The following is a 12974-nucleotide window of genomic DNA, read 5'->3' as shown; positions in this document are numbered from 1 at the left end:
AGGCAGCCACTATCAATCGGTTGGAGTTATTGTTCCAGACAAAATCTATTTGTTGAAAGTCTCTGCAGCTTAGCTTTATTATAACTCCTTACTACTGGCCCACTGGTTGTATTTAGGACTGTCAAGTTATTTCTGGAGAGCCTCAAAAACCACCCGTGTCTCTCCATGTCTTTTACAACCCTTCAAGTTGTTCCAGATTTACATCAATATCTTACACGTCCATTAACCTTAAGGCATGCTCAGCCTTCCAATCCATATTCCCATTTGAACTTGTAGATTTTAAGGTATCACGCTTCAAAAAGGTAATTGCATTACACACTAAAATCGTGCGCGCACACACACAGTATTTGGTACTTTTATGTTATTAGGGAATTTTAAAGCAGTGAAAATGGACCTATGCATAAACAAGTATTTGTAAAGAAAACATTTGATAAAGCATTGTTACGGCTAAAAGTTTAGGTTTGGGGAACCATTGCTTTTTGGTATAATCAATGAGTTTTTAAAAAACTTAATTTATAAAGTGACCAGAATCAAGGCCTTTATCGCGAGATCAAAAAGAAATCACACTTTCTAATTTGTGTGAATTAGCACTTACAGTTCAGTGAAATTAAAAGTTTGCTCCCCCTACAGTAGAGCTCCCTATTCATTCTTTTTGCTTCTGAAGCATTAATACTATGTACACCCCATTAACGTGTGTGCCAAAGTTCCTGATCATTTACTCCATATCATTCATTGCATATTGTTTTTTTATACTAGAGTTTCATGAAAAATGTTAAGATGGACCAGAGAAGAAGGGTTCTGTTTTTGCTTGCATATACATATATATGACCCAAAAACCTGTGTAAGAGTAATCTTTCAAATTACCTACTTTTTTATCCTAAACTTTGAAGTTAACAATTTTTTATCCCAAGCTTTGGGTGAAGTTAACTTTTTAAGATGTGTCAAGTTTATCTTGTACTTCAGAACAGTGATTCTCAAACTTTAGCATGCGTCAGAATTGCCTGAAGCGTTTGTTACAACGCAAGACCACCGGTCCTCACTTCCAGAATTACTGATTCAGTGGGTCTCGGTTGAAGCTAAGAATTTCTAACAAGCTCCCAAGTCATGCCATGCTGGTAGAGGGGCCAGCCACACTTTTAGAACCACTGGCTTAGAACACCCCTCAACCCACTGAGATTATTACCGAACCCATTTTTAGAAGCACAGATTTGTGATTTTCCTGCTTTCTTTCTATCTCCTTTGTTGTTGGCCTCTCTGGACTCTCACCTGGATTGGTTGGGAGATTGCAAGGATAGAAGTGAAGTGATGGTCAGTTTGGGAGAGAGTGAATAAAGGGGAAAATGCCACATTTCATTAACTAGGACAGAAGGGGCATTTCCTTCCTAGTATGGAGACCAGGGGACAGATTGAATAATTCAGCTCCTGCACTGCAAGGCAGTATAATTGTCGTTGCTGTAGAAGTGTTAAGTCTGTCGATTGAGTGGTTTAAATGCTGTGGGTATTCACAATTTAGAATTTTTCTTCTGTCTTAAATTATCTTGAGTGTAATTTAGTATACATTTGGTGTTAGAAAGAAGTGTTTTTTGTTTTTTAAAATCTGGTCCTTTTTTAATGTAGAAAGTAATCTCAGATTGGTAATTAGCTTCGCAACCCTGAGTGCACCTTTCTCATGAAATTGGACATCTGTTCTCTCAAAGAGTCTGTTAGAAAAATACTACAAAAAACAAGACCGTTTACTGGTAGTCTATTTAAAGGTAGGTGTGAGTGTGCGGGTGTGCACACAAGTGTGCACTTTTGTTAAGGATTTACAGAAAATACCATGACTGTCTTCATTGTATTACTTCCTTGGTTCTTTGTAAGAAGAAGGTAATCAGGACTTGGGGAACTAAGATTTCTGTCAGTAAAGTATTTCTCAATTCAAATTTGGATTAATAAATGATTGTTTTATATTAAATAACATGACTAATTTTTTGTTGCTAAACTTGTTTATTGCCAGATAAACAGTGATTACCATTCAACATACTGAATAATAGCCATTTTTTTTCATATGTGCTCTTAGTACACTCAGAGGAAGCCTTGTTTTTATTGGCAACCTGTTATTACCGCTCAGGAAAGGCATATAAAGCATATAGACTCTTGAAAGGACACAGTTGTACTACACCGCAGTGTAAATACCTGCTTGCAAAATGTTGTGTTGATCTCAGCAAGTAAGTTTTTAAATCTTTTCTATCTAATATTGTTTACTTACACTGTAGAATTTTGGATAAAATCCTTTTGATAGATTAAACTCTTGACTCCCTTTCTCCCCTCTTTTTTGGTAGTAGCAATTTGTCTATTTCAGTAACTTAAAATGTTTATACTGTTGCCTGTGGCATTATCACTTTTGTTATGGAGAGATTTCATTGTTATGGTAATAAATAATAGAATTTAACTCTGGGGAAACTTAAGTTATAACTAATTCCTATCATTTCCCAAAATTATCCCAAGTGTTATTTCCTTTCCTTTGCTTTCAATTGGAATACGCCTGAAAACCTCCTTACCTGTTCACCTGAGATTAATGCTTCATTATGTCTAAGTAGTTGTGTAGTTATTTGGCTTTCCAGACCACTCTGTCCTACCCCTTTGAAGCGAGGGGGCGGGTTCAGGAGAGCACTTCTTTTGAACATTACAATTAAACATGTCAGCTGTCCCTATTCTGAATCTGGAGGCAGGTAGAGATATAGGTAGTTATCTTCTGTTAAACTCTGTTCTGTGCTGTAAGAGATGGAATGATGCTAAAAGGGACTAGATAAATAGATAATCGCAGAAGTGTGTTTGTGAATGTAGTTGGTAGGTTTATAGCGAGAGGACACAAATGAGCCTCCTGAAGTCTCCACAGACTAATAATGATTATTGTATTTGTCCACTGTCTAACTGATGACTTAAATTAAAAAACTAGCTAAAATACCTATAAAATTTCTGAAATATTTGTTATTGAATTATTTTTACTCCGAAGGTTTAATGCTAACTTCCTAAAAATATATTTAATTTGCTAATTTCTTAAGCCAATTCTTACCTTGGACATTCTTATCTCATTTACAAGTATTCATGGTTTTTTAAAAGTCCCACTGACCGTAGAAGAAATATAGATATCACCTTTAATGTTTAGGATATGCTGTGTAAACTTACTAGAGTATTTTCCACATGATGATTTGGAAAAAACTTTAAAAGAGATACCATTATAAACTCTGATATGCTAAAAATATATAGTGAAGTCAAGTTGTTTTTTTTTTTTTTTCCTTTGGGAAACACTTGTGATTTTCTATATCAAGAAAACATAATTGGTAAATAAAAAGAGATGAAGTGCTATTCGGGTTTCTTTTATGAACCTAAAAACGAGTGAGACCATTAAGTATGCAGTTTTTCACTAACATCTAATTAGTGTTATTAAATTCTCTTGCAAATTCCTATTTCAAGGAATTACAGAACTAAATAAAAAGGACCACTACGTCTGTTAATGAAGAACCGTACACATTTTCCCCCAGTATAAAGACCTTCCATTTCTTTTGACATGAGTAATGTGTATGTTGCTCACACTACATTTGTACATATAGGGACTGAATTTAACTGGTTCTGTTCTTAAAGGCAAGACTGGAATTTTAAGACCATAAATTCCCAGTCTTCCAAATGATTCTAAATACATGGCTATTGCTGTTCTAAAGGTGCCATGGACTTTGTACTTTATCTATCCCCATATTTGGAAGTACATTGGTAGTGAAGGATGTCTTTACACACAGTACTTTTTATGTTGACTTTTTTTAATCTGTAAATTTGTGTTTTAAAGGCTTGCAGAAGGGGAACAGATCTTATCTGGTGGAGTGTTTAATAAGCAGAAAAGCCATGATGATATTGTTACTGAGTTTGGTGATTCAGCTTGCTTTACTCTTTCATTGTTGGGACATGTATATTGGTAAGTAACAATGATTCACACGACCAGAAAATTGTTTCCAGTGGTAGAATTCTTTGTGGTTTAAAAAAACTTACACTTTCTGTGTTTATCAAATAGCACTTGGCTGAAGAGTACAGTCTTTTAGTTCTGTGACCTTATTAAACTTATAAAGTCGTGAAGATGTTGATCCCATTTGTCACTATCTGCTTTGCCTTAGTGATGATAGCCACAGCAGCACTACCTGATATTTGAGTGCACATAGGAGGTTTTTTCCACCTTGGGTGAGGAGAATATCTTCATGTGATCCACTGAGGAAAAAGAAGAAATTAGTGAAGTTTTTTCTCTAATATTAAATATCACCTCGGCTCCTTAGAACAAGGCTTGAAGATAAATTTCAGTAATAAAGCATAGCAGTTCCCATCTGGTTTGCCATACTAATTTGGAGGCATGTCCTAAGAAATTTCCACGATGGTTGTAGAAATAACAGTGATCTGCAAATCATTTGAAATGTATTTAAAATTTCTCTACACTTACTTAAATTTAGTCTTTTGAAAGCAAGGGAGAGTGAATTCAAAGTTATCACTATAATATTGTTCGCACTCATTTTTAGTCTGAAATACTCCTTGGTTGGGGAGTAGAGGGTGGAGATATAATCAGGTGACGGGAATTGTTCATCCACGCGTGGGAGTGCATCGCCTGTGTAAATGTCACCTGTTACATGTTGTAGGAGAATTGGTTGAGGATTGCTTGTCTGAAGAATTAGGAAAGCACCTGATTTAAGATAAATCGAGGCTAGTTTGAATAGTAGTTTTTTAAAAACCTCAAAAATGTCTTTTTGTACAGAATAAATTATTTGCCTGAATTTGGGGGCTCATTTTCATATGACACCACTCTTTTGAGAACAGGAGTAAATAAAGATACAATAGCAATATCTTCATTTGTCTTAATAAAAAGACATGGAGTAATGAATTTAGTTCATGCAACTATGATTCTTTTTATCATTTATTTGAGAAACTTTGAGGTCCATCCTCCCTTTGTGGCTAAACATAGTACTTGGTCCTGAGGATGTAAAGATAAATCACTCACAGTCCCTGCCCTCAAAGGTTTATAATAGAATAGGAGAGAAGCAGTAAACAAAAGTTTATAAGTTTTTATCATCACAATAAAAATGCTGTGATAAAATTTGAGCAGGGGGCACCTGGGGGGCTCAGCCAGTTGAGCATCAGACTCTTGATTTTGGCTCAGGTCATGATCTCAGGGTCCTGAGATGGAGCCCTGTGGGTATGGAGCTTGCTTAAGATTCTCTATCTACCCCCTTCCCCCTCCCCCCACCCCAAGCCCACACTCCCATTCTCTCTTAAAAAAAAAGAAAAAAATTGAGCAGTATTTTATCCAATGGAGGGAATAATCAGTTCTACCTAGTTAAGAAGGAGTGTAAGATGCTAAGTAGGAAAAACTTGGTAGAAACAGTTTTGTTTCTTGAATTCTCAATAATAAAATTAAAACCTAAGGAATTAGACTGTGGGTGAAATATTTGAATGGCTACTTCACCAAAGAGGATATATGGATGGTAAGTAAGCACATGAAAAGTTGTACCAGATCCTTAGCTGTTAAGGAAAGGCTAATAAAAAACACCATTAGAAACCGCTACGCACTTGTTAAAATGGCTAAAATAAGAACGGACAGGGGCGCCTGGGAGCCTCAGTCTGTTGAGCATCTGACTCTTGATTTCAGTTCAGGTCATGATCCCAGGGTCATGGAATGGAGGCCCACGTCAGGCTCTGCACTGAGCGTGGAGCCTGCTTGAGATTCTCTCTCTCTCCCTCTGCCCCTCTTCCCCTCTTGCTAATGCTCTCTCTTTCTCTCTGTCTCTGTCTCTGTCTCTCTCTCTCTCAAATAAAAAATTAAAAAAAAAAAAAAACAGTACCACGTGCTGGTGAGGATGCAGACAATAGAATTTCTCATTAAACATAGATATGATAGGGGTCCCTGGGTGGCTCAGTTAGTTGAGTGTCTGACTTTGGCTCAGGTCATGATCTCACAGTTCGTGAGTTCAAGCCCCGCGTTGGGCTCTGTGCTGACAGCTCAGAGCCTGGAGCCTGCTTCAGATTCTTTGTCTCTCCCTCTCTCTGCCCCTCCCCTGCTCATGGTCTGTCTCTCTCTCTCTCTCTCAAAAATAAATAAACGTTAAAAAAAATTTAAAAAAAACACATAGATATGATAAAATTACGATAGGGACAGATCAGTGGTTGTCGGAGGGGAGAGTTGAGGCAAGAATGTGGCTGTGCAGAGGCAGCTGTGGAGTTTCTCTGGGCTGTTGGAACAGTTCTGTCTATATCTTGATTGTGGTAATGGTTACACAAATCTATACATGTGATGAAATTTCATAAAACCATACATAAGTGAGTGCGTGTAAAAACTGCTGAAACCCAAACAAAGTCTGTGGTTTAGTTTACAGTATTATGCTATTGTCAATTTCCCAGTTTTGATAATTGTGCTATGGTTATATCAGATGTTGTCATTGAGGGAAGTTGGATGTAGGGTACATGGGAACTCTTATTTTTTTTCAACTTGTATGTGAGTCTAAAATTATTTTAAAATAAAGTTTAATAAAACAAAATAAAGTATTAAAATCACAAAAATACTATTACGTATTACTAATTATTTTAGGGGTGCCTGGGTGCCTCTCTTGGTTGAGTGTCCAACTCTTGATTTCAGCTCAGGTTATAATCTCACAGTTCATGAGATCAAGCCCCATGATGGGCTGTGCATTGATACCGCAGAGCTTCCTTTGGATTCTCTCTCTCTCTCTCTCTCTCTCTCTCTCTCTCTGCCTCTCCCCCCTCTTGCACTCTCTCTCAAAATAAATAAACATTAAAAAATTTTTTTAAACAAGATTAATAAAAGTTTTAGAGGAGCTGGGTGCCTGGGTGGCTCAGTCAGTTAAGCATCAGACTCCTGATTCAGCTTGGTCAGGATCTCACAGTTTGTGGGATCGAGCCCTGCTTCCAGCTCTGTGCTGACAGTGTGGAACCCGCTTGGGATTCTCTCTCCCTCTTTCTCCCTCCCCCACTCATACACACATGTGCATGCATGCACACTCTCTCTCAAAATAAATAAACATTTAAAAATATAAAAGTTTTGAAGGTAGAGTTGAATGAGTCCCTAACCATGAAGAAGGGTTTTCCCCTTCTTTAAAAGAATGAGGGAGGTGCCTGGGTGGCTGTTAGTTGAACATCCAACTTTGGCTCAGGTCACGATCTCACAGTTCATGAGTTCAAGCCCCTGTTGGGCTCTGTGCTTTCAGTATGGAACCTGCTTAGGATTCTCTCTCTCTGTCTCTCTCTGCCTCTTCCCCACTCATGGTCTCCCTCTCATAAACTTAAAACAGTATATTTTTTTTTAAAAAAGGATAAGGATGGGTTATTTTTATTCATTATAAATATTAAAGGTTAAACATCCAGTGGGGGAAAACTCTACTCCAAAGACTGGCTTTTCATTTCAGCCATCATTTGCCTGTCTTGTGACCAAAATTGCACCCAGTAATCTGGATACATAGCTGTTGTGGTTTTGCAGCTGTAGCTTGTTAAGATATCTTTTTTAACTCCAGTATTTTGGTAGACAGCTTATTGATCTTTTTGTCTATAATAGCTCATGAGACTTCTGTTTAGGACACAACTGGTGGTAAGTCTGGTTCTTAGATTAACCTGTTTCTTCCCAGTACCATCTGATAATTTTTTCACCCCAATTCTTTAGAACATTTTTTTTATTAAGAGCTACCACCTCGGGGTACCTGGCTGGCTCAGTTGGCAGAACATGCAACTCTTGATCTCAGGGTTGTGAGTTCAAGCCCTCCTTTGGGTACAGAGGTTACTTAAAAATAAAATCTTTAAAAAAAATTTTTTTTTTAAAGAGCTACCACCTCCACTTCATTAGAAAGCCTGATCATTTAAATATACTATATTTAAAGCATTTAAGTCACTTTCAAAATTACCATTGGGATATTACATTAAAAATTAAGCATAAGACTGAAATATTTGGATATTGTCCATATCTCCTTAAGTAATTCTAGATTCTGACAGCAAATTAAAAGCAATTCTAATACTCAAGAAGGCAATGATAATTGATTTTGCCAGCATTCCGTTCAATTCATGTTCTGCTTGCTTTCACCAGACTTTTGACTCGAACTGCCCTAAATAATAGATTAGAGAGTGGTGAGAAGGGGAAATTAGTAATTTAGGGAATGTGTCAAGAAGAGTACTCTCAGAACTTGTATGTGTGTGTACAAATACACATATAGGAGTTACCTAATTTTTTGTACCAAAAAATTCTTTATGATGTTTTGGGTTGTGCAGCTTGTCTAATATATGTGTTTGTCTTTACAGCAAGACAGATCGGCTTGCCAAAGGATCAGAATGTTACCAAAAGAGCCTTAGTTTAAATCCTTTCCTCTGGTCCCCCTTTGAATCATTATGTGAAATAGGTAGGTTTGTAGAGGTGACTAGGGGAGGGTTCCCCGCTTCCTCTTCTTTTTTGTCTCAGCTCCTTAATTCTCGGAGAGTGATACAAATTATTCACAAGAAAAACATTTTTCAAAGCTAAAGGCTGTTAAGTTGAGAACAAGAAATAAGGTAATAGAATCATGTTTAAGGACTGATGTGGCCTTGTGTCCTCTAGAATTTGTATTGTGAGTGTAACACTAGGCAAAATAGCTTTCTGGATAAGGAAAGAAACTAATAGAATTCCTGGAGCAGAAACTGTTATGTAAATAAGACCTGGACAATATGGGGGAAGAGTGTCTTAGTCTGTGTGCTCTAGAATGCATGAGGATCATTTTAAAACCTCGTGGACGTATCTATGGCAGTGCTTCTAACTTGACTGTAATGTCTGTTGGGTTTCAGTTCTGCACCATCACTCCTTACCTTGAGCAAAATGAGATCTAGTTGCTTTCTGCTTTAAAAAAGCACAGAAATCTGCATTTTCCTATGATTTATTATATTTAAAATAGTGTTATAGTTTATTTCCTAAATTTACAGCTTTATGTGAAAATTTTTGTAATGAGTTGATAGGTGGGCTTTGGGGAAGTAAATTTGATTAGCTGAAACAGGAGAACTTTAAAACTCTGGGTGAGGCCTTATTTCCACTGATATATGCATACTTAAAAAGATATTAATCGTCATTTCCTCAGAGGCATACATTTTTTTTTTCCCTTCATAGGTGAAAAGCCAGATCCTGACCAAACATTTAAATTAACATCTTTACAGAACTTTAGCAACTGTCTGCCCAGCTCTTGCACAACACTAGTATCTAATCATAGTTTATCTCATAGACAACCCGAGACCGTTCTTACAGAAACACCCCAGGACACAATTGTAAGTATAATCCTATCCTAGTGTTCAAATATTATGGAAAACAAAAAAGAATGAACCAAATGTATCATAAATGACATGGTGGAAATTTTCTGTTTCAGGAATTAAACAGACTGAATTTAGAATCTTCCAATTCAAAGTACTCCTTGAATACAGATTCCTCAGTGTCTTATATTGATTCAGCTGTAATTTCACCAGATACTGTCCCTCTTGGAACAGGAACTTCCATATTATCTAAACAGGTTCAAAATAAACCAAAAACTGGTCGAAGCTTATTAGGAGGACCAGCTGCTCTTAGCCCATTAACCCCAAGGTAAGACAAACAAAAAATACTTTAAAATGTGCTATAATATTAAATGATTTTTAATAATTCATATTAGTAATATAAATTAATATGAACAGCAACTTCTAAATTTCTATGGAAATAGAAGCATTTAGTAAGTCAGTAATAGACCTATTCTGTTTCCAGAAAATGAAGTTAAAAATATAATACCTGTGATAAAAATTTAATGTTAAATATTGGAAAATTTAAAACCCTTAAATACGCCTTCTTCAGCTAGTGTATGCGTTAAAAGATACTGTCTTTTTGGCTGTGTGTCAGTGAATCGCAGTGAACCTTTTGGAATGTTGGAATGCTTATGATCTCATCAGAGCGGTAGCAGTGGTTACTGTTAAAGTACTGTTTTCCAAACCACAGAAGAATTGACATGTATCAGTAGGAAGTATTTTGTCAAAATTATTAGACGTATATGTATATGTGTGTAAATATAGGAATCCAGCCCAGAGGGTACATATCCAAAAGTATCAAAATTAAAAATTCTGTGCTAGAACTGATGCTAGGAATTGGGTCCCGGGGCCAGAGAGCTAACTAAAACAGCATGACCGTGACATTAACAGCTCACTGAATCCATGTGTGGATTCAGCATCTCTAGAGACACTCTCTCTGTAACAGTGTCGTTTAAATCCCATAAAGTCCAGGAATTTGAAATAATTTGGTCATTTGGATCTTCACTTTTACAAAGTTGTTCTTCTTTATTTCCAATAAGTCTCCTGAGATCAGTAGTTGCTGCTCAATTTAGTTCCTTGTTTGATTTTTTTTTCTTTTTTAATTTTAGTTATGGTGGGTGGAATAGTCTACATTCACAGCTTATTTTAAATCTGCCCCTCAGATCCTCACTGCCCCCAAGACTGATTTGCCATTCTCTTCCTTTTAGACCTTCTAATTTAAGTATACTGCTGCTTTATATATGCCTTGATGACTTTTTGACACCTTGATTTCAACCTCTTCTCAGTTTTGGGATTTTGCCATTAGAAACCCCAAGTCCTGGAGATGGATCCTATTTACAAAACTACACTAATACATCTTCTGTAATTGACGTGCCATCTACTGGAGCCCCTTCAAAAAAGGTATTTTCCATGTAAAGTAGTTTTTATGCTGATGAAAGAAATTTGTTTAAAATTCTAGTCTGTTAAAGGCAATCTCAGAGAGAATCTAACTGTATAAGTTTACTGCTGCCTTAGAATTGTTGACCTAAATGTGAAAGAAGGTCATCACTGTCATAGGCTGCTGGTTATAGCAGGAGATACAAAGCTGATTGGTCTTCGACTGTGTAAGATCATAACTCACAAGAATAGTTTATTTCGGCATGTAGGTAAAAAAAGACTCAGATTTGTACTTTTCATTTCCCCATTTTTAAACAAAAATAAAAAGGTTTCTATCCTTTGAATATAAATAACAGAAACTATACTTGCCATTGTTTTACTTGTCCCCACCACTGTATTTGTCTTTTAATTGTGCTATTATTAACATGAAAAAAATTGACTTGTATAAAGCCAACTGTTTCTGAAAATAAAGTTCTTATGGTGGATTCTCTTGGATGTATAGTAAATTTATAGTAAATGTATAGTAAAATGAAAAATACTTGACAGTATCCTTAACCTCATAGTAAATACTACAAGTTTTGAGACTTTTTAAATAATGTTCTCTTATATAGATCTATGGCAGTAGAGGTCAAAGTGCCATTTGTTTCAAACATCTATGGTACAGGGTTACCTTCTGTGAGAATTAAATCAGGTTATGTATTTAAAATGCCTATTGCCATGCTCAATAGATGTTTAAGAAATGGAGCTAAATAAGTCATACTAGTATGTGATTGATACAGCCCCTTTACCCTGTTTATTCTTGTTTTTTTACTCCAGATATTCCTTAGAGTCTGTAAAGTTTTGTTTCTATAATAGTTCCTTAATGAGTAATAATAGAAACTCCAAGAATAGTAAAAAGGGCTGCAAAGTACTGAATGTGTTGGATTACTTTAAATCTCATTTTTAAGAGTTGACAACTACCCGCCATTGCATCGTTATAGGAGTGGAGTATAATTGTGGAAATTAGTTTATTATAATTACAAGGAGGCATAGTAGGATGGTAATTAGCATATCGGGTGAAGTAGGCCAAAACCATTAAGGACAGTTAGTGATGGGTAGGCGATTTCATTGCCCAAACGATAAAGCCACCTGCTGTCTTCCCCTCTTCTGCCCTTGCTCTTACAAGACATTCCTAGGAAAGCTGTACTTGTAGGTCTGCACGTAGTATCAACTGAAAATATCAAACTGAATATTGTATGCAGTACATAGTACACCTTTGTTAAATAAGGAAGGTCCGGAGTTGATGGTTTTGTCCCTTGGGTGAATGTAGAATTCCCAACTTGGGGAAGGAAGAGGCGGAAGGATTGTAAAGTTTTATTTTGAGGCGGGGGTAGAGGAGATGAAAATATTTACTGGATAGTTAGTCATAGAGGAAAGAATATGGCCTGGTGATGGAAATAGTAGTTAAAGCTATTAAAATAGCCAGGCTCTCCTAGGAAAAGAGAGTAGAGAAGGAACACAGCATACTTAATTAAAAACAGTGGAAAGAAGAGGGCAGCAAATGAAGTGATAGGACAAATAATCAAGACACCATACTATTTTGGAAGTTATACACTCTCAAAAAGGAGGGCATGATCAGTGATGTTGAATACAGGAAAGGCCAAAATAAGGCTTTCCTATCTGGTGAGAAAGTTATTAGTTATTAATTATAATGTACACTTTGAGAATTATGTACAATGCCTATCAAAGTAATAGTAAATTTGGAAGAAAATTATCTGGTAGTAAAAAAGAATTAAAAATATCCACTGATGCAACAGTCGCAGAGCATTTTATAAAGAAGCCAAGTGTTGAAAATTAATATAAGAAAGGTGATAAATTAGAGACAGAAGAGGCAAGCAAGTTTTTTTCCTCCTCCATGGGAATAGAGACCAATTAATGAAAAGTTGAACACACCAGGAAGAAATGTTAATTCTAAGAGCAATATACTTAGAATGTGGGAAATAATGAGATGATTTTTTTTTAATTTATTCCTTTGGACTACTGTGGAATGTTTTTACTAAGTGTCAAAGAAGGATTATAAAATCTTCCCTGTATTGTTATTTTTTATGTTCATAAATCTTAAGAGTAGTAGCTGTCTTAAAATTCTTGTTAACACTTAGCTCCACCTAGAGAACATGTAATAATTGGCTTTTTAGGAATTTTTTCAGGAAGTTTGAGCCTTTCTTTAAAAACTAAAGTGAAAAATGAAAAGATAGAATAAAGAAAAATATTGATGTTAAGGTGAGGAAATAGTTTGATGTTAATCCTACTATATT

At 36.0% G+C, this 12974-nt stretch overlaps 1 protein-coding gene across 6 annotated transcripts in view; it reads left to right on the top strand.

Annotated features, from left to right (window-relative positions):
• The window catches only part of CDC27 (cell division cycle 27), a 65955-nt gene that overhangs the window by 20659 nt on the left and 32322 nt on the right, over positions 1–12974 (top strand). For 5 of the 6 annotated variants that reach the window (XM_042917484.1, XM_042917483.1, XM_042917487.1 and 2 more), the window contains exons 3-8: positions 2060–2207; positions 3824–3949; positions 8314–8411; positions 9146–9300; positions 9399–9610; positions 10590–10704. In XM_042917484.1, the coding sequence (XP_042773418.1) occupies positions 2060–2207; positions 3824–3949; positions 8314–8411; positions 9146–9300; positions 9399–9610; positions 10590–10704 (854 nt within the window). The remainder of the gene's footprint in view (positions 1–2059; positions 2208–3823; positions 3950–8313; positions 8412–9145; positions 9301–9398; positions 9611–10589; positions 10705–12974) is intronic. The other variant, XM_042917488.1, reaches the window with a different exon arrangement.

Source organism: Panthera leo, chromosome E1 (genome assembly GCF_018350215.1).
Source record: "Panthera leo isolate Ple1 chromosome E1, P.leo_Ple1_pat1.1, whole genome shotgun sequence".
Lineage (NCBI taxonomy): Eukaryota > Metazoa > Chordata > Mammalia > Carnivora > Felidae > Panthera > Panthera leo.
The sequence above is the reverse complement of the archived record's forward strand: the minus strand, read 5'-3'. Positions and strand labels throughout refer to the sequence as shown.